The 21,711-nt window shown below is 44.5% G+C and overlaps 1 protein-coding gene across 2 annotated transcripts in view; it reads left to right on the forward strand.

The window, feature by feature from the left end:
* The window catches only part of SUFU (SUFU negative regulator of hedgehog signaling), a 91,626-nt gene that overhangs the window by 36,246 nt on the left and 33,669 nt on the right, over positions 1 to 21,711 (forward strand). For both annotated transcript variants that reach the window (XM_030488574.1, XM_030488573.1), the window contains exons 4-6: positions 13,385 to 13,527; positions 16,043 to 16,128; positions 18,223 to 18,295. In XM_030488574.1, the coding sequence (XP_030344434.1) occupies positions 13,385 to 13,527; positions 16,043 to 16,128; positions 18,223 to 18,295 (302 nt within the window). The remainder of the gene's footprint in view (positions 1 to 13,384; positions 13,528 to 16,042; positions 16,129 to 18,222; positions 18,296 to 21,711) is intronic.

Raw genomic sequence — 21,711 nt, forward strand, 5'->3', positions numbered from 1 at the left:
GGCTTGTCCTGCTGTAGCAGCTCTGCTCACTTTGTGTGCGTGCCCATTAGCTGACATGCGAGGCAGTGCCAGTTGCAGGAAACCTTTCCTTTTGCAGCAGCAGAGATGACAGCTTGCCTCTTGCTGGCCTCAGCCTATGCGTGCAGTTGTAACTTACACAAACGTGATTGTGTATCTGAGCTCTCAAAGGAGAGACGTCAGTGTTGCAGCATGGCTTTGTGTCTTTTTCCTTTGAGTGTGCTTGAAGGATGGGGCAGCTAGACACCTTCTGCTTTCCTGATATAGCTACTCTCAGGCAAGTTTTAAGAAGCTTTCTTATTGTTTAGTCTTTGGCATCAAACTTTTTCTCTAATCCTTTTGGGTTTTTTTTGCTATGACTGTTCTGGGTTTGGTCCAGCAGAGCTCATTGAAAGGCATTATTATAGCTCTTCTTTTCCCCCTCAAAGAAACTGTAAACTTTCAGCGCCTGCTTTTAATGTGAAGATGGTCTTGCCAACCCCTAGCAGGGATTTGTAAGGAATATGCGTAGCAATATTGACTATTTATAACAGCCAGGCTCTTCAGTGGAGGGAGCCTTTCACTTGGAAAGGAGATAGAGGACAGGTCTTGGCACTGACGACAAGTTTGGTGACACCAGAGAATCTCTTCTCCAAACAATTCCTTTTGCTGTGGTGACAGAAAACCCCTTGCAACCCTTGGCCAGGTTTAAAAGGTGCTGGATGCTTTCTCAAGCACTTGAGAGGAGGGGACCTGCACCACTGCAGTGTGACACTGACTTCTGCTTTGTCAGCACTGGTGGTGTGAACATGGACTGGGCACAAGGCTTCCTCCTGGTCTGCACTTCATACTGGAAAGCATGACTGGAAACCCAGGAGCTTCCAAGGACACATGTACTCTCTTTCAATTTGGAGGCTGAAAAGTCTGTGGCTTACATCGTCAGTGAGCTAGCTATGTAATACAAATTAAAGCCTTTACTTCTCTACCTATCTAATGTCACGAAGTTTGGGCTTTTTTCTCTTCTGCAGTTTGTCTGGATTCATGGGTCAGGCTGGGTACTTCCTGGCCTTGCCGTGGAAGCCACTACTGTCTCCCGGACTCCTAGCTCTCAGCTGAGAACAGGTCTCGGACCTTCTCTGGCCCCAAAGGGTGTGTTGATACTAAGACATGGAAACACTTTGTGCCAGGAGCAGAGGCACAGAAAGTCTTTGTTCCTTGTAAAAGACTTTGTTGAAATAGAAGGAAAGCTGTCTTCCCCAGACTGCTTAACTGATTGCATAGTATTTCTAGGCAATAAGCGAGGGATCTCAGCACTGCCTGAAAGAGAAGGCTTGTTTTTAGCTGCTACTGCAATTTAGATAAAGTAAGTTTAGGCCCAGTTTGAGTTGGCTGGATTTCAACTGATGTTGTCCCTTTTAATTCTGTCAACTTGTGTCCTGTTCCTGCCTGGGAACTGAACTTGGCTCGTTGCTTTTCAGCTGTTCAGTACAGTTCATTCAGTTCGTTTATTTAAAAAAAGGAAAGAAAAAAGGGGGGAGGATATCTATTTTTTTCTCAGTGCTTTGCATCAGTCCGTGTGCCCTGAGGCTGCTCCCAGATGTCAGGGATGGACAGAGCAGCAACACTTGTAAATCTGATATGTGGTTGCATTTATAAATGCACAAGTTGTTTTAGGCTTCATACAGCCTGTGGGCTGCCACTGAGAGAAGGAGGAAAGAAATGTGCACAGAGACCTGGAGGAAGCTGTGTGATACATCTCTGTGCAAGGCTGCTGTAAGTGATAGGAGGGCAGCCAGCAGGCCCCGCGCCCTAGGACACTTGGATGCTGGCCCCTCACAGTATCTATCTTGAGTGGCAGCAGTTGAAGATCAGAACTGATCTTGCTAATGTTTTCTGCCCAAAGTGGTGTCAAGCTCTCTGCAGGAAGCTTTTTCTCCATCATACCTGTAGCTTCTCTGCTGCAGGAGGGTGAGGAGGAGCCGACACGCTGGGGACCAGCAGTCCTTGTTAAGAAGAGCATCTCTGACTCCTGGGACAAGAAAGTGGGGGAGAAGCTGCACATGGTCAGCCCAGCCTCGGACAAAGGCTCTGTCTCCTGTACTGAAGGAGGAATGCAAGACAAAGGCAACAGCTCGGGGAAGGCATAAAACTCCCCCTCCTGCTGGTGTGAGGTCCTTTGGCGTGTTATATAGGAGGTCTTTGTCCCACACGGCCTTTCCTGGGAAACGGAAGCAGCCGCTTTAATAGTTAAAAGCTTCTGCACAGAGCAGTGTTGCCTCCTCCTATCGAGGAGCTGAAAGCCACAACACAGAGGGATTGTTCTGTAGTCGCAGGAGCATCCTCTCTTGTTGCCTGTGTGCAGTTGTTTGGGATGCAGAGAGGAGAGTTTGAAGGTTACACGTACTGAGTAGCCTTGTGAAAAGGACTGGTTTTTCCCTTGGCAGCTGCCAAGCCCATGTTAGATGAAACTGCAGAGAAGAGTGGACTGAGCTGGAAGTTGGGTTCACTGTTACATATCCACCTTCTTACGCTTTCTGTTGAAGATCTGTGCAGCAAGTGGTGCTCAAACTGTGCTGACTAACCCACTCTTCCTATGAGAGTGGCCGTACGTAGAGCTCATTACAGACCATCTTCTGACAGCCTCAGACGCAAAGATCCTTAGCAGCAGCCTGCTCAGCCAGGAGGTAGCAAATGGGCACAGCAGGGGAAGCGTTTTGTTCTTGGTGGGGAAGAGAAACTGGGGGAGTATACTCGGAGGCTGCAGGCAGCCTACAGCCTGTGGAAAATGGACTCCCCTGCTTTCTGGTTTAAAATCATGAGCTTAAAGGAATTATCTTGGAACACTTGGGATGGCGTTTCAAAAGGTGCTCCATAAACAGGCTGGCCATTTTGGATCTGAATCATAAATATAGCTCTTGGACTAGGTTTGTGTGTTTCTCTTGCCCTACTGTAACGGGTTGGTAGAGCTCAATGCGTAACTAATATTTTACACAAATATGTGTGAATACAAAGTTCCTCTGTTTCCTGCCCTTTGGCCTCCTGCTTTGCCAAAGTAAAACAAAAGTTTGGCCTGTGCAAGCTTTAAATTCCTGAAAATTTAAGAGAAAATAATCAACCACTGACAAAAAGGCTACAGTGCTCTCTCACAGACCCCTACCCTTCCTGTCTGTTATAAGCCTCAGAACTAATGCCCAGGTAACTAGGACTCTTTTCTGAAGAGATTACAACACGATAACTCCGTAAGTCTTTTCTCACAGACAATTTTGCATTTATTGCCCTTTCTTGAGGACTTTTTGCTAAAAGGGATAGCCTAATGCAGTCTAGCAGTCTTCCCATTAGACATCTGTGCTGTGAAGGCTATTAAAAGAAGCTGCTAGCATCTTCTTCAGGTCTTTCAGAGGAGAATATTGCCTTCCTTTCTCTTTCAAGCTTCTTGGAAGCTCTTCAACATAAACTTATCATATATAGGCATCTAGGGGAAGATCACAAGTGACTGTACGGTCTTACGGTGCTCCCACGTCCATCTAAGCATCCATCATTCTCAGTGGCTTGCACATGCGCAATTATGCAGGAGGTCCAACAAAAAGAAGTGTTTTTGGTTTTCCCTCCTGCTGCAGTTCTCTCACTGAAGACACATAAAGGTTGCTAAATGCTGTGAGTACAAGTCTTTGTTCTAGCTGCATCTGGCTGGGAGGCGTTCAGGTAACCATAAAACATTGTGGCTTTCATGTGCCAGCACACAGCATAGGGTTTTTAAATGAAAGTATCTCTTCAAATTAGCCACGTGGGACCACATAATCTGTAAATAAACTGTCATTAAATATCTATTTTGAGCTGAGCCCTTATCTGACAGGGATCCTGCTGTACAACATCCTTTCTTGCTTGTGGGCCTCCACCCCATCCTGAGGCTATTCAGTTTCTGAAACTGGTGAAGACATAAATACCATCCTTTGAAGGGGAGCTGTAAAACATGTCTTGTTCAGGTGAAGGATGCAGAAAGCTGGTGGCAGCACAGCTGGACAGAGGTGGAAGGGTCTCTTGCTTGGCCTGGAGCTCAGGATTTGGCAAGTGTGTCATTCCTGCTCCCTTGCTGTTGTGGGGCTGGGTGATGGAGAGGCTGAAGAAGGAGGTTGTTCCACTTGCCTGTTGGAGGAGGTGAAAGCAGCCCAGGCCTGCAGCATCCAAGGGCAGTGGGTCTGAATGATGGGGTGTAGAGAAGTAAGAGCTTTGAGCAGAAGAGTTTTGTGGGGCTTTGAAGGAGCAACTTGCATCTGTATTCATTTTCTTTCTCTCCCATACTCGACAACACCAGGTAAGTCCTTTGATGCTGCTTTGCTTTCCTCCAGCCTTCCCTCCCTGTGGGAGGGAACCATGCAGATAAATCTGTAGATAGGTGAGAACTGTGTTGTTGCAAAAGCAAGGCAGGAGATGCATCCCGCCCCAGGCAGCGCTTATGCTGAGGGGATGCCAAGCATGACGGATGTGCCAGCTCCTGCCTTTGCTGACTGCGACGGCTGCAGAAGGCTGTAAGGAGCAGACGTGGAGGAACTGGATGAAGCTGTGGGAAGGAGAGGAAATGGAGGAGGAGGTGGCTGGCGGAGCAGGCGGTATGGAGTCAGGGAGAGGACACGGGGCCCACTGCTTGCAGAGGGTGGGAGCGTGCCCTGGGCACCGGAGTCACTTGCTGGGAGCCTGCGTGAGAAATTCTCGGAGGCTGCAGTCATGGAAATTGTATACGTGCTTAGAGATGGGCAGGGAGAAGGAGCCAGCCAGACTCACAGATCTGTAAGGGATGGAAAGAAGCATCCTGGAAAACAGAAGAGGTAGAGGAGGCCCAGCACCAAATTGGTTATTGTGCGATAGCATTTTAGCATTTGTTTTCCAGCTAAAATACTACTCTCGGTAACATCACAGGAGGTATCTGCGTGCCTGGGATCTACTCTGTGATAAGAAAAGCAGAGTTTGCAACTCTATCAGCAGACGCTGCAGTGCAGTGAGACACATTTTCCACCATCCCTCTGCCAGTAGGGGTGAGTGCTGGCTCTGAGCAGGGCACGGAGTGAGGAATTAGTGTTGTCCTGCTGGTGACGTACCCTGGGAAGGCATGGGAGGCCCTTCACCAGGCTTTCAGTCCAGGAGACTTGAATGATCACATAAGTTTATATATGCTTGCATGAGTTGATGGGACTTTTGAGAGGTTCATTAATTTTCCGGGCTTCCACCCTGGAGCTGTGTATTTTCAGCCAGCTCATCAAGTTTTAAAAGTCTGCATGACACTTCTATCTGAAACTGTCCTCAAACCTCAGAGGTCAAGCAGCCCTTACAGTACTGATAATTTTGGGTTTTCCACACTTTAAAAGAACCTCTTGCCTAGGCCTCTTGTTTCTAACAGTCCCATCTGAATCCCTGCAGTGGAGCTAATGTTTAATTGTACTCCAGCACTTTAATTCTTCCTAAGGCATCTTGTCTATGCTGCATGTGTGCAGCAGGCAGCAGCACCGTGTGTATTTGCACCTCTTTGGAGTGCCTGGGCTGGGGCAGTTCCTGTTTCCCAGACAGGAGATAAGGGGCAGCAAAACAACTGAAAAAGAAAAACAGGGAGGAAAGGCATTTTTTTTAACATCGAGCAAATATGGCTGGATTCTGCTAATTCCTTGTATAGTCTTAAAACACATCCAGCTTGACTTGAAAATAAAATTATAAATTGTTAGCAGGTCCCACAGAAGATATCACAATCATTTCTCCCCCTTAACAATCCATGTGTGCAGTGCTTTGTAGGTTAGGAAACTAAGCAGATGGACTGAATTTAGCATTCATTTGATTATCCTTAGATTATCTTAATGTGGCTGGCAAATGAATCTGAATAAAGCCTTTTTTATACTGGGTTGTTGTTTTTAATTTGCATCTATATAATGAGCTGCAATAACAGTATTACTTTGGGGGTTTTAGACACGATTTTCAGCTTTAGCTTTTATATCTGTTTATTATAGCTACGTCTTTGCATGCTTATATCCGTTATTGAGCTAGTTAGAAATACATTAAGTAGCTCTAGTGAAAAACATAGCTGATACTTGTCAGTGTTGGACCCTGCGTCTGCCCTTAGTTTCAATTAATTCTGGCTGTTCAGTCTGCAAAATGGTACTGAAAAACAGCATCACATCTTACTGGTGACAGATTGCCAGATTACCTTTTATTTTTAACAAAGCCAGGCTGAATATTAAAAGTGTGTTGGAGAAAATACATTTATATAATAAATTATACAGACCGTGCATGGGGCGATCGCGGTGCAATAAATTACGTTGGTTCTGTAAGTATTGGACAAGCTGAATTCAATTTAAACGTCTGGCTGCATCACTGTCATGCTGGTCAGGAACTCACTGGGGGCTTTTTTAACATTCCTGCACCCATAAGTCATGGAGCTGAAACCCTGCTTTGCTTTGCCCTCAAATACAGAATTGCTCTGAGTTATGCGGGCTGACGTCTGTGTCTCGCTGCCTGCAGTTTAGCTGAGATCTCACAGTAGAATACAAAAATGCAGGTTTGTACCCCTGAGAGCAGCAAATTTTCAAGCCAACGAATGATGCAGATAACATAGTTCTGGCTCCTGTGAGGGATGTGGTCATCTTGTTGGTGTGCCAGCATCCCCGGTGCCACACGCTGTTGCAGATTTATTTGGTATATTATCTTAGAGCAAGCTAGCAGAGAAGTGCTAAGTGTTGTGCTAGCATAGCTAAGCAACATCACTGGCTCAAGAGGGTGATCCGGATAGCTGCTGCTTTCTCAGGGAAACAACCAGGATTGTCTTTCATCATCATCTTGTGCATATCCCAGAATAAAGTGACCATGTAATGAAGGCCTGGCTTTCTGCAGAAACAAGAGGGGAACACAGAAACTTGCTTTTGAAGGATAGGAGTGCAGTAGGGCAGTTGTTTTCCCCAAACCAAGCATACTTAGTAGATAATCTATTTAGGGCTTCTTCTACTCTCTGCAGTATCAGCTCATAACCTGTAACACACTGTCCAGATGGATTTATCCAGCTGATAAGTCAGAACAGTTTCACCCCTCTGTTGCAGACTTTAGCTGGCATGTTGAAGGAAGAGGTGTCTTAGAAGACATACAGAAGAATGGTCAGGCTACAGATCTATTCCCCTAATTTGAAAATCTACCTAAAGCATTGCACGGCATGACCATGTCAGAAGGTGGAAGTTTCTGGCCTTTGGATGATGGTGCAGTCTGAGCTGGAGCCAGATTCCGGCTGGGGACTGTGTGCCAGGCCATGCACGGGCAAGAGGTATGCTTGAAGTTCCCTTGCTGTGTCCTTGCTGGTGGAACAGCATCAGCTCCTTGTTTTCCTACATACAGTCCCCTATGCACATGCCAGAGAAGATGTTTGACTCCCAGATGCCCAAATAGCTATTTTCCATCTGCTCTGCAAGCCGGTAGCAAGCTCACTGGAGATGTTCCCTAACCCAGATTCAACATGGGGCCACCTTTTGGATAGAGCTGTCTTAGTTCTTAGTAGTTTTCTCTGTTTGCATTCCTTTTCAATTTACACCCTGTGGCTATTCAAGGGAGTAAGGACTCCTTGCAGGATCCCATGTGAAACTGGCAGGTTAAAAAAGAAAATAGAAGGGGAATTAATCTGTGTCTCTCTCTAGAGCTAGGTGACACCTCTTGATCATAGACTGCATACATTACACAGTTTATAAAACATCTCGAGGCCAAGAATACGGCTTGGTTTTATTTCTTTAGGCATCAGCTATATTTAGTCAAATTAAAGGGGATGGGAATGCACTCCAAGGAAATACATGAGCAGTGTTACACAAAGAAAATTTACTAGTCTACAGTGGAATGGTTCCCTCTGAGTTATTTCCCCAGTTCTCATTATAGAGCAGTTGGATAGTAAAGTTAGGAGAGATTGCACAGCTGAATTATGACCATTGCTGCATGAAGGAACCTCACCTGCTTTAAGTGGGCTGTAAAAGAAAATGGATAATGACATTTTAAAGACTTCAAAATATGGGAAGCTTAACAGAGTGGCCTGGTATAACTGTCTTAGAGATGCTTCTCTCACGTAATAAAATGGTACAAGGGCTGGTTTATGGAAAATTTAGAGACTTCTCATTTTTGTAGAGCTAGAGAGGGGCTTGAGATTTGCTGTTATAAATTATGAAACAAGATAGTAAGTTTGAAATGAAATGTTTTAATGATTTCCTTGCAGAGTTTTGGTGGAATCAATACCTCCCTATGAAGCAGTTTGATTTCATAGAATCAGCATTCCCTAACAGAAAGAAAAAGAAAAATCATTAGTTTTTGTTAAAACACAAACTTGCGGAAAAAGAACCAGTGTCAGACTGTGAGGATGGGTCCTGTTAGTGCCCCTTCCAAGCAGGAAGGTTGCAAGTGTCCAAGAGGTTGCTGTAAGCAGCCTGTGTATTTACAACACATCCAGCACTCCCATGGTAACTGCTGAAGGATACTTATTTATCCTGAGGCACATCAGGAGCTTAGCTCTTCCTTCCATGAAGGAACATGTCACCACCTCAGGTTTACTGTGGGGCAGAAGTACTCAACAGTAGTCCCTTGTGAATCAGCTTGTATGCAGTAAATCAGAGCCTTTGTGTACTCCTGAGGTTTTGCTGATTTATCCATACACTAAAATCATTTGGATTTAATTTTTTTTAATGTATTTCTTTCAGTTCCTTTGTTATTTAATTCCTCCTGTTGATGGTTAGATCATTTCTTGCCATCTGTCCTACGGATTTGACAATTCCCCAGTGAGGTGCTGGTAACTTTTTCTGGTGACTGTTGTTTTTGCTGTGTTCATCTAAGCAAACAAGGCCGTTTCATTCATAGCGTAGCTGACTGTGCTACCCAAATGATGTTTGAACCTGTTGGCCAGTGTCAAACAGAACAGAGTAGTAGGGCTCTTGGAGAAACTTGTTTTTTAAAGGATTGTAAAAACAAGTAGATGAGTAAAAATACTAACTGTGCCCTCTGCGGTGGAGAAGGGTGCAGATGTGTCACACTCAACCTTAGACAGAGGTGAACCTAGATAGGGTCTTCCTGTGTGTGCCATAGCTGCAGTAAAAAAGCTTTAGTCAAGAGCTCCTTCCTCCTCAGGCAATGAGGAGTCCATCCACAGTGTGCACACCCGCAAAGAAGAGAGCGCCGTAGTTCCCCTGTTCATAGAAGTCTTCTCCAAGCTTATTCCAGAGCATGGGAACATACCAACTGGTTTGAGGCTTGCTATTTATACAAGAATACATCAAAGTTCTCCCATTATATAAAATTATTTCCCTGGACATGTCACATCTCTTGTTGGCTTTGCTGTGGAGTCACGTAGCACAGAAGTTCAGAGGCAGAAGTCTTTGCAGTAGCAAAAGACACCCAAGTCCTGGCATTTGATGCTCCTAGGCTGATTGTTGCCGTCTTGTAGTAGCAGAGAAGGTGCTTGTCCAGTCGAAGCCCATGATTTTTCACAGCTACTGCTGAAAGCCATCTCACCTTTTCCTGGATTCTGGATACAAATGCATTTTGTCTCATTTAGAAATACAGTGCAAAAGGACTTTGGTAACATCTGATGTGTTCAATCCCTGCTCAAAGCCATTAAGAAGCTTTCCCACAGGTGCTTATCTGCTTATCCCACAGGCAGGCCAAAAGGGTTGTCATACCAGAGCTTTTTAAGAGTAAAAAGTGTTGGATTGGGAGTTGCTGTTAATTGCCTTGGATAAAGCAGAGGCAGTTCCCAAATCTGCAGCGGCTGGGACAGCATCAGTGTTGTGATATGATCCTTGCAGAACCAGCTTTGTCATTGAGGCTCTAAACTTTCAGCTTTACTAAACTGAGGTGATTTGTAAAGGAGTGTTCTGTGCTTATCTGAAAGGGGGGTTATGTTTTGGCTTAAAACTACAAATTATTCTGAGGTGCTTGTAGCGACGAGTCCTGTCAGACTAAGTCAGTGCTCCGCAGACATAAACTTCTTCCTGTAATCTTTTGGTTTTCCATACAATATTTCTTTTACGTGTTTATTAATACCTATTTTCATGTCTCTTTTCATTTTGTATATAAGTAGCTTCCAGCTGTGAGTGTAGGCGTCTCATTTGATATCTGCAGTAGGCATCAAAATGTGTACTGAGAGGTATGGCTATCAAACTGAGTGCTGTTGAGAGACCCATATTGGCATCATTATCTCTGAAGGTCCTAGGCCCATCCTTGGTTCATAGCAGTGCAAAACATAGCTGTCAGAAATCAGTTTGGGGATGGCAGGCTGCTGCTTCACCTAGTCCTCATCGTGCAGGAGATACGGGGTTTGAGGAAGAAAAGGAGCTGACTTCAGGCATGTCTGACTGAAGTGTGTTGCTTCTTTTAAGGTGTTTGTGCTCCTTGTGTACCTGAGTGTGTCCTGTGCCTACTCATCTCTTGGGTTTATGGAAATACATATGTACGTGTAGGAAATACTAGAGCATTTTACCTGTTTGTGGATGAAAGGCAGGTTGTAAAAGGTGCGTTATCAACAACACTGCAAATGATAGGTGCAAAAGCCACAGGAGACTTTTCACATCTGTCCATACTGTGATGACTTTGGGGATTTATCTGGATGGTTTATGTTCTACTTCAACATAAATTAAATTCGAATCCACAAATTTGGTTATAAATTTACTTTGGAGGAATCATTATGAAAGCTTTAGGATTTTCTGGCTAAAACATTGTTGAAAACGTAAATGCTGAGAAAGGCTTTGATTGTCTTGTTTTGAAAACATGAGTGTGAAAGGTGGGAAAAGAGGATGCTCACCCCCGTTTCCAACATGGGGCAAGATAAAGTGATTATCAAGTCCTTTCTTTCTGTAATTTCTTCGTTTCTGTGGCTTCAAGTCCTGCAATTAAAACTGTCCTCAGTGCTGCAGTGGTCTCTGGAGAAGAGCTTATATCTTACATTCCACATTGGTTACAATGCACGAAGCGAAAAGCTGAGTTTCAGGCTGCAATTCTGAACTTCTTGCACTCCTACAGGTTTTAATTCAGCTTCATGTTATGTGCAGTATTTCTGTGTGTGATTTAATTGAGTAGTCAGTGTGAATTTTGTGGTGTTCGTGTGCATGCAAGGCAGAGGGAGATTTTCTAAGTGTTCAGTGTTCACATGGACATAAACAGGTGGGTTTCCAGCAGAGACATTTGCATTTGAAAACCTGCTCTAAACGGGCTGTGCTTTCCCAGGAGAAGCAGCACCAGCAGTGAAACGCAGCGATCGATCAGCATAGAATTGTGTGAGCATTTGATGGGCAAAATGTTGTGGTATAAAGACAGGGCCCAAGAATAAGCTCTTTGTGGCTTTGTTTCATTCTTGAAAACTGTGACTGAAAGGCTTTTATCATTTTAAAAAAAATCTAATCAGCCACATTTTGGCTAACCTGGAAAATACCACAAGATCCTTCGCAACATTCTAAGTGGTTTCTTTCATCCAATCTTGATACTAAAAAAAGAAACCCCATAAATTATGTTTTTCATTTCTGTCTGCTTATATTTTCCTAACTTTAAAAGTAAAGTAATATCTGAGCCACTCCTTTCAGTCACAGAGCTGAAAGTGTGTATTTGGTGTACATCAGGATAAACTCTTTCAAACAGCTTGCATTCGCTATGTTTTCTTTCTTTCCTAATTTTAACTAAGGAAAACATTCCCTTACTTATCACAACACTTCTGTTACATGCCTCGATTTTCGGGCCAAGTTCCTTATGGTATTTGGAGTTTATTTTAATTCTCAATCAAAAAAGCTGTCCAAGACATTCATGTGAAACCCCCACATATAATAAACATTCAAAAACACACCAATGGGGACACCTGGTGGAGAAACTACGAGTTGCCCGGGCCGCCCTGCATGAAACCCGTGAGCGGGTGAGCATGAGTTAGCTCCTCACTGAGGCTGTAAGTATTTTTAACCACAGCAACTGCGAGATAACTCTCACTGGTTTAACCTGCCAGCTGCTGATGGCTGTCTTGAAGCATCCCGCACTTGCTGCTGGCCAAGAGTACATGCACACAGTCATGGTGGTGTGGATGCACAGTGAGTGGTGTGCAAGGACCCAATTCCTCAGTGTCAGTTTTTTAATGTGACTGGGGACAAAGCTGCAATTACTGGTAAATGCTGTTTCTCTCTTGTCACTGCAGAAGCTGTCATGTTCAAGGATTTTCAGCATGCCTTATAGATAGTTAAGAGAAGTCCTATTGATATGTATTTGGAAGGCGATGTGGGAAAGTTAGGTGAAGATCCAGGATCACGTCTGCTTGTAGTAGCACTCCACTGAATTGGGTGGCAGGCAGTACTTGGTTCATCCCTGGGGCACTACACCTCTGTCAGAGAGCAGAATGTGTATTCCAGGCTGTTTACTTGTGCGTGCTCTACCTGGAGTGAGACAAGCACAAGACCTTGAGGACAAGGCAGTTGGCTAAGGCAGCATTATCTCACGCATGCTCTAGGAACTGTGTGCAAGAGGACCATGCTATAATCGTTGTGAAAATGGTCATGGTTGGTTGTTTTACTTCTAGCTCACTCAGAAAGCAAGTATTAGCCTTTCCTATGATGGGGCAGCAACATACAGATGGGTTCTGGTGGGCTTTCTGGCATGCACCAGCTGTGGAACATGGGATTATCTGGGGCTTTGTCTTTCTAAGTAGGAGAGGAAGAAAAGAAAGGAATGCTTACAGTCGTGAAGAAGGAAGGATAATTTCTGTCTCTTTGTTTTGATGCACTTTATTCTGACAGAGAGGGAAATTTAGAGCCTACTGGTTTTCTCATTGTTTGGGAAAGAAGGAACATACTAATTATAATTCTGCACCAGAGCCACCAGACAATTGGGAAAGAAAGTGGCTTTGACTTAGACCATCACAAGTTGGGCAGCAGACTGTGGACTTTTATTAGATATAGCAGAATGTTATTCGTGTTTAAGTCACATCTCAGCATCTTTGTGGCAAATCAGAGCTGCAAATTAAGTATGACTTGATGTCCCATAGGCATCTAGCATGGCTTGCTGACTCTGCACCCTCTCAAAAAGGAGACTAAGTGAGAGGAAAGCTAATTTTATTTGTTGGTTTTGAGATTAATATCAAAGCAGGACACCATTTTTTGCCACAGGACTCAAGAGTGGGCAATTTTAAAGTTAGTGCTTGAATTCAGATGGCTCAGTAAGATTATTTTGCTGCTTCAGGTACTTCAGCTGACACAGAAACTCAGCAGAGCTGGCTGGAGGCAGTCATGGTGAATAACCACCAGTGACTGTTCTGGTCCAGACCAGAGGTCCCGGCCTGACAGCGGTCAGGAGCAGATGCTAAGAGAAGGAATATTCTAGCAGACTTTACAGACTAAATATTTCCTGCTTCTCTTTCTTGCAGAAAACACCTTCTGCAGCGGTGACCATGTATCGTGGCACAGCCCTTTGGACAACAGTGAATCCAGAATCCAGCATATGTTGCTGACAGAAGACCCTCAGATGCAGCCGGTGCAGACTCCTTTTGGGGTTGTTACTTTCCTACAGGTATGACCTAGCAATAGTGGCTCTGACTGTCACCTCCCTGGTGTAGAATGCAGCTAACATTACATTTAATTTAGCTTTGATAAGTCAGATGATTATTATCCTGTCTTCCACCTTTCTTCCTTATATGATTACCATGGATTTGATCTTTGAGTTGTTACTCTGGAGGTATTCAGTAAGCATTTTACCAGGATTGAGCAATGGCATGCTCAGCTCTCAAGATAGAGGTCTATCTGATGAAGAGAAGTTTTACACCCTGCAACAGACCTGGAGTTGAGTATTACATTACTGCTCTGAAATTCCAAACATAGGGAAAAAAGCTGAGAGAAACACTTATAAAAGGTAGTGTAGAGCTACCTTCAAATTAATTCTATGGTAAGTGATCCTCTGGTTTGAGTTCAGGAAAAGAAGAGTTTGGAGCAGAACACAGAGTTGCGTTAGCATTATTTAATGGCAGAAATGTAGGCTGCAGTGTTGACACAAAGACTCTTTGGAGGCTGAGTGAGCTTTCCTGTATTGATCTACTGTTTAAGAAAGGTTCACGTTTGCTTTGCAAAAGAAGCATTTAAAATATCCCTTGCAATTTAACCTGACTGTTCAGCAAGGGGACCTTCCTTGGCCAAACAGGTTTGCTTGCTTTCCCAGAGTCCTTCTTCTCAGTGGTGTCTCTTAGATATGGGCTGCTTTGGATATTTTTAAATTGCATATTGGAGTTAATAACCTTAGTAGAAGAGCTGGCATAGTTTATGCCAGCTGCTTATTTCTTCCTGCTCTATGGAGAAGCTTCCATCCTGTGGGAAAATGCAAGTGTATTTTACAATTTAAGCTTTAAGTTCCTCTCATTTGTCCTTGGCTGTAGTTGCAACATGTAAGTGGAAGCTCCATTACCACAGACCTGCACAAGACAACTGCTGTGCAAGGGCAAAGGCCTTCCTGAATTTTCTGAGGTGCCCAAAAGTCTATGTTTTATTAAGAAGAAAGAGATGGGTGTGGGTTTAATCAGTGAAAGGTGAGTTGTGGGACCTGGAAGGAGAGACAGTGCCAAGATAAGCAGGGTGATTCCTGGCTGACTCCCCAGTTAGTGCTGCATGAGTCCACATCTCTTCTTTAGTGCCCAGCTGTGCTGGATCAAAGGACAGTCAACTTGTTGCATCCCGAGGCTCTTGGCCTCTCATCTTCCCTGACACATATGGTTGACTTGGTTTTCCCCTTTGTTTGATGCTTGTTGTTATGGATTTATTTTGACCCATGAGGATAAACGATTGCAAAAAGAAAAGAATGAACACAAATTAATTTCCTGTTTAGAGTTTTGCTGTTTGTATGTAATTAGTGAGTGAAGGCCCAGGGAGGGGTGTCCTGAAGCAAGGGTGATTCAGGCTGTTCATGGAGGAAGCCTGGGAGATGGGTGGGGATGAAGTGCATCTCCAAGGGCTGGGTCCTGAGAAAGTGAGGTCTGCAAGGGGCACGGGAAGTAGGGTGTGCAGAGCTGGCTACGTGCTGACTTTGATGGTTTTCCACACAGATCTCTATCAGTGCAGATTCATGCTCATGGCAAAGGCACATCATGCACTTCTGCTTGCTGCTCTGCAGAGCTTAGTTTTCAGTTTTCCTCTTTTCTGATAAAACATCAGTTCAACAGATTTTGGCCAAAAATTCAGTATCATTGGAAAAGACTTAAAGTATTGAGGAAGAGAATAGAAGGCCATGGCTAAAATAACTTTTCATCCCAAAGAGTAAATCATTATGCTCAAAGCCACAAGCCAGCGGATGACGGATCAGGAAGAAACTGCCTTCCTCTATCAGCTGAAGGGTGGTTCACCCCTTCATCTGAAGCGGCTGATCTCAGCTGCTGTGAGAGAGACATCTGGTATTGCTCAGTGTGGCAGCTCCTCTCCTGAAAAGCAAACACATCCTGCCTTACACAGGAAGGCAGAAGTCTGCAATTGCTTGCAGTGACGAGTGGATTATGTGATGTGTAAGCAGCTTTACTTTAGGGTGCCGGGTAAGATGTAACCAGTCAGCATTCTGAGTTGGTCAAGGATTTATGAGCACTGAAGCACTCCCTTGTGGCAGCGAGTCCCTTGCCTAACTGAAATTGCTGGTGCAGTATTGCACTTGCCCCTAGCAGTTGGCTGACAGAGCAGTGTTTTGCACGTGCTCAGAATCTAACCTGTCCTGTCTTGTGTGGACTAGATTGAAAAGTGAGAACAGATTAGTGGATCTTCAGTAAACCCTGATTTATCACCAGGCTGTCCTCATAGTTAAGTTCACACACTCTGTGGAAGATTAAATGTTACATGACCAGGGTACTTCCCATGATAAGTGTAGGAGAGGGCATAAGGAATTGCAGAATCCCTCTGTTGTCTCAGGCTCAATTTGTCCTTGCTCACCTAGTTTAAAGAAATGGTGCTTCTCCTCTGTACCTGCACTGTTTGATCCAGTACCATGTGGTACATTTTCTCTACGGTTCTTGCACAGTTCCCATCCAGTTTAGTATCTCTCTTTTCATTTATTCCAGATTGTTGGGGTTTGCACTGAGGAACTACATGCAGCTCAGCAGTGGAATGGGCAAGGGATCTTGGAACTGCTTCGGACTGTCCCAGTGTAAGTGCTCATATAGCCCATATAGGGGAGCATTCCTGTAGAGAACGACTCAGTTGTTTATTTTTATTAACAATCTTTAACTTGTTGATGGAACTTACTTAATCCTGTGCTGTAGCAAGAGATGGGAATTCATTGCAAATCTGTTCTCACGCACAGACACTTAGATGGCAGATTAATGCATGTGGAAGTCCACATGTTCACGGTGAAACAGAATGAGGTCTTGAAAGCTTAATTTCTTTCCTCTTATGCCTGCAGTATTTTCTCATTGGCTTTTCCTTATAGAGCTGGGATAACTTACTGGTGACCTCTCTGTGTAGTTCAAAAGAAAGGAAGGAGAAGGTCTGACTTACAATGCCTAGCAAAGCTTGGGGACTGAAAGTGGGAAAGTCACTCTCAGATTGGCCCCACTCTTGGTGAGCCAATTTGGAACAGGAGAGCGTTAATGCAAGTGAAGTTCATTGTTATTTCTCCCATGGCAAAACAAAGATGTCACTGGGTTAAGGAGGAGATCACTTTTAAATGCTAAATGATATGTTAATGCTTTATTTGCTGCCCAGTTGCAGCTAAACTTTTTTGGCTTTCAAGTGTTCTGTTTATTTATTTATTAATATTGTTTAATATTATTTAATATTTAGTGGAAGTTGTTGCTATATGATTGTAGCTCAAAAGATTACTTTTTTATTTAAAACAAAATAGTTCCGTATATATGTTCCTGGGCACAATAGTATACTCTCTAGTGTCACAATGGCCTTTGATTATTTAGAAGAGCCTTTGCTGCTGGACTTTTTAAACTTGAACCTTTCCCTTCTAGGCTCTACTATCTACTATCTAGAATAGAGTGAGTTTGTCCAGCTGCAAGCTTTGTTTCTGGGACCCCAAGACAATAAGTCCTGCTTGCAGCTCCTTTGGCTCCTCTAAGTCAATAGAGATATAGCACCCCTCTCCTCACTCTATTCTCATGTTGGTTTGGGGGCTTTTGTAGTGTGGTGCAAGCACCTTTCCAAGGATAAAATGAGACCCAAATGTGCATGATTCAAAGGCTGCAAACTACGAGGCTGCTGATGTGGAGGCAGGGTAAAAGTCCCTTGCATCCCAGTAAGGAACTGAAGCAGGTCACACCTCTGCAATTAATAATTCACAGCTTCTAAAGTGATGTGAAAATAGAGTGGCTACCAATGCATCTGCAACTAGAAAATACTAACTTTTATTGCTCCCACTCCAAGTGCTTTAGGAGACTGTAACACAGACAAGGCCAGAGGAGGGGGCTTTTGACTGCAATAATAAAGTGTCTCATGAAAATAATGAAATTTTTTATGGCAATTCCAAAAGACTTCAGTTTTTATTTCAAATGAAAAGCACCATCTAAGGCTGACTTCTGCAGTCTGCCTGCACTGTGACCCAAAGAAAAGTTTGAGTAGTTCATCTTCACCGTAATCTCTTTTCTATCACCTCTGTTGGGAAACATCTTGACCCTTCTGACTTTTATTGCTAATGAAAACAAAGCTTTCCCTGAACCATCGGAGTACTCGGCCATTGAGTACCAACTAGGTAAAATGTCTATTGTGAGGATATTTATCAGAGCAATAAGCTTTTTATGGTAGTGAACGTGACTGCTGATCTCAGTAAAAAGTGCAGTCCCATTGGGACCCTGCTGCATCTTTAGATATGTAGCAGAGTTATAAATCTTGACCCTATGCTTTGCCCATCTTTCTTAGACCCAGGCTACATTGGACTTCCAGGCCCAATTCAGTTACCTGTAAGATTAAAACCCAGCTCAGTCTTGTATGAGTAAATGGGTCCACGCAGGAGACATGGGATAGCCTGTGTGAATCCTGATGGCTTTGCAAGACTTCGTGATGCCAGACACTAGGCAGGTAATAGCTAGGTCATGGAGGGCTTTTATTATGTATTTGGGAACTGTAAAGGACAAATGCATGCGTGGGATGTAGGCACAACATAGAGGGGCTTCTAGGCTTCTTTTAAACTCTATCTTGTGCTTCCTTCCAGTACAGGTCTACTCTGAGGGCTCTGTTGGGGAGTACAAGCTAAAGTGCTTGTTTGGTTTATTAACTTCCTTTCTTTCTTTCTTTGTAGAGCTGGAGGCCCCTGGTTGATAACAGATATGCGAAGAGGAGAGACAATATTTGAGATTGACCCACATCTACAAGTATGTCTTTAGTTTATAAAATGTCATGTCTTTTGTAGTAGCCAGAGGGAGAATCGGTTTAATGGTATAAACCGTTCTATTATTTTCTGTAAAGGTGCTTTCATCTTCTCAATGTTTGCAATAGTCCTGGAAAAGTATTAGAGACTCCCTTTGCCCTCTCAGGGGTGGTTCAGGACTGCACATATCCAGTCCCAGGTGGATGGCAGCTCTAGCAAGACAGTTAGAGAACGAGGACCAGGAAAACAGAATCTCTTAGATGAAACAAATCGGTAAGATTTGGGCTGCATGTTTTAGAAAGGAGGAAAATAGAAGAAGATAAAAGAACATAGAACAATACAAGATTTAGAGATGATTAGGAAATTCATCCTTTGTTTTATATGCAAGCATAAGGAGATGTAACATGCAGAAAACTCAAAAACAAGTAAGTAATATTTTTTCACAGCAAGCATGAGAGTATAGCTCATTCCTGTAGGATGTCACTTGAGGCCAAGCAGTTAGTGTGGTCTGAGAAATAATAGGAAGCCAAAAGTATCTCATGCAGTTATTAGTAATCCATGGAGGAAGACATATCAAACCTTCTTCTTCAGAGTTCAAGTTAATTTCTAAAATTTAAAGATCAGAATAGGACCTGTATGGAGCGGTTACAGTCCCATGGACTACTGCTGATCTGTGTGTTTAGTCCTGCATCCCGTCAGCAGAGTTATGGTACTGGGGTACATGTCTCCCAGGCAAATCCAGTGTGTTGCTGACCCTGTTTCAGTGAATCACTGTGTATTTGCCTTTAACAGGGAACTTATGGCTTAGCCTGGTGGGGCACGTGCATATACGCACGTTTTGTACAAGCTATTGCATTTGCTTATGGTCTGCGTGTCTGCATCTGATTACCCTCAGTTGCCTCACAGCATCTCTTATTTTGAAAGCTTATGAACAAAACCAAATTCTACTTTTACTGTTTTTAAGGATTTGTTCATCTAAAATAACCCCAGTCTGAGACACACACAAAAAAATGTTCCACAAACGTCCCACAATGTGGATACTAATACCAGTGCAAGTCCTGTAAAGTTTTTAGGCTCTTCAAAATGTTGCCCTCTTCCCTCCTGGAGGTGTTTCTGTTCTCTGCACACTGGTGATTCCTAATGATAACAGGCTTTTCTTCAATTTACTGTAAATGAAAAGTAGCTCAGCTTACTGGAATCTGAGTCAGCCAAGGCAAGTTAAGGCAAATAAAGAGCACCTCTGCCTCACCAGTGTGTCCTGCCTCTGAAAGCTGCTATGTCTGTGGTCTTTCCGGACTTCCTCACATTGAAGGCATTCCTGTTTCTGTTCTCTCTTGCCCTTGCAGTAGTGTGTGTGTGCACAGATGTGTGCGTGACCCTCCTTCCTGCTTTGCTGCTGCAGCCCCTGGGGATTCACAGGGGGAAACCTGCTCCTGCAGTGCCGAGTCCCACAAAGAGCCTTTGCTGAGCGCAGGGAGCTGGACTGGGTTCAGCCATGTCATGCGCCTCCTGCTCTAATTAGTGGGGAAAGGATAAAGTGTCATTCGCTTGGCATTTTCTTGGTGGTGGTACAGGGTGTGTGAGAGCTGAAAGGCAGCACTGGAAGATAGGTGGAGAGGAGGGAGGGAGCCGGCAGAGAAAACGGACAACTTTCCCGGGAGCGGGCAGGCATGGTGCCTGCCTGGGAAGCGGGCAGAGCTTGTTTTGAGGCTGCATTGTCTCTGTGGGAATTGGTTGGGGCCTAGACCCAGCCCTGGCAGCAGCAGCTGTACTTTCTGTTCGGAGTTGCCGAGAATGGATCCCAACTAAGATGTCATCCCAGGATGTCGGCAATTAACGCTGTGGCAACGCTGGCTGTTTTCTGTTCAGCCAGGCTTCCCTGTAGGCCATTCAGATTTCCCTGGCAGCACTGTCAAGCAATCCTTGTTGGTCCCCAGCTCTGCGCTGATTCTCAGTGCTTCGCTTCTGTTTTAGCAGATATCTCAGAAGAGAATAAAGCTGATTTGAATTTCCTGAGTTGTGGTTGCTGCTTTGCGGGTCACACTGCAGTGCTCTGGCTCATGTAGAAAGGGATCAATGACTTATAAGAGCCTCAGAGCATCCCTCCCACATGCTGAGAGGAAAATGGGACAGAAACATCCTTTCTTTGAGGAAAGAAAAAGCTGAACCTCCTTTGCCCTGGGCTACTCCAAGCTCCTGCTCGGACTGCCCTTTCAAGGGAGGAAGAACAGCTTCTCAGTCCAGGCAAATCTTTGCTGGCTAAAGATGGGCTAAAGCTGTGCACTGCCCCAGCTACAGTCTGCACTGGTTAGGTTTCTTGGGGGTTCCCCCCCCACCTTCAACTTCAATACTTATAAATGTTATAAAACAGGCATGCAAATTTGGCCGCCTTAGGCCAGATCGTTTCCATCAGCCCCCCCTTGATCTCCAGGGGATGCCAACAGAGCTGTATTTCTTCCCCTGAGGAAGTGCTCTGCAAACCAGCTGAGATGCAGATGACGAGTCCCTTTCCCCCTCCCCCAGGCTCTGTGCACTGTCCAGGGGCCTCGACTGTGATTGTGAGTGGGGGCCCTGGCTGTGGGGATGGAGGAGCACGTCCCACAACACTGGACTGATGGAGTCCTCAGGGCCCTTTGGGCTCTTCTGTTCTCTGCTAAAGGGCAAGTTTGGTGGTCCTCCCATGCTTCCCTAATCACTGGAACAAAAAATAACCATGCTGACAAGGCTGATGTGGGTCCTCACAGAGCACTGCGGAGGGCTCCCAAAGGAACCACGTGCTAAATCTCACTCAGAACATTGTTTTGCATGTGTAGGATCGGATGTATTTTTTATTTCTTTTTCCACAACTTCTATTTCTGGGTAAAACAACTAATTTTATGTTTAGGATATAACAAAAGAAAATCCCAGCAGATTTGTTATTTCTCAGATTTTCCTATGACGTTTTCATAGAAGCCAGATTCCCTTGACGCCAGAGGAAGATCCCAATGAGGAGTAGTCTTTCAGGGAGAGAGGCAGAAGGAAAGCAGGCTCTTGAATGCTTAAATCTAAGTTAGGACTGCTCTGGTCCTGCCCCCAGCCACAGGTTTGGACCAAAGAGCCAGTTTAGGGAGGTGATCCAGCTGAAAAAAAAAGAGTTGGCTCAAGGGAAGGGGTAGGAGCACATGGAGGAGGGTGGGACTGCAGCCACCAGAATTACATCAGCTTACACTGCTGTGCAACCACACCCTGAGCGCTTGTGCTTATCTTGGAGCTGCTCAAATCCTCTCTTGAATGGTCACAAGAACAGGCAACGCTCTTTCTAGGGCGCAGCTGGGCAAGGAGGAACTGAACGTGTGTGGGTTTGGGAAGAGGTGACAGCGGTAAGAGCAGCCCTTCCTCGGTGTAGCTCAGCCCCGAGTTTGTTCGGCTCAACATTACCCC

This window comes from Strigops habroptila, chromosome 5 (assembly GCF_004027225.2).
Source record: "Strigops habroptila isolate Jane chromosome 5, bStrHab1.2.pri, whole genome shotgun sequence".
NCBI classification, from domain to species: Eukaryota; Metazoa; Chordata; class Aves; order Psittaciformes; family Psittacidae; genus Strigops; species Strigops habroptila.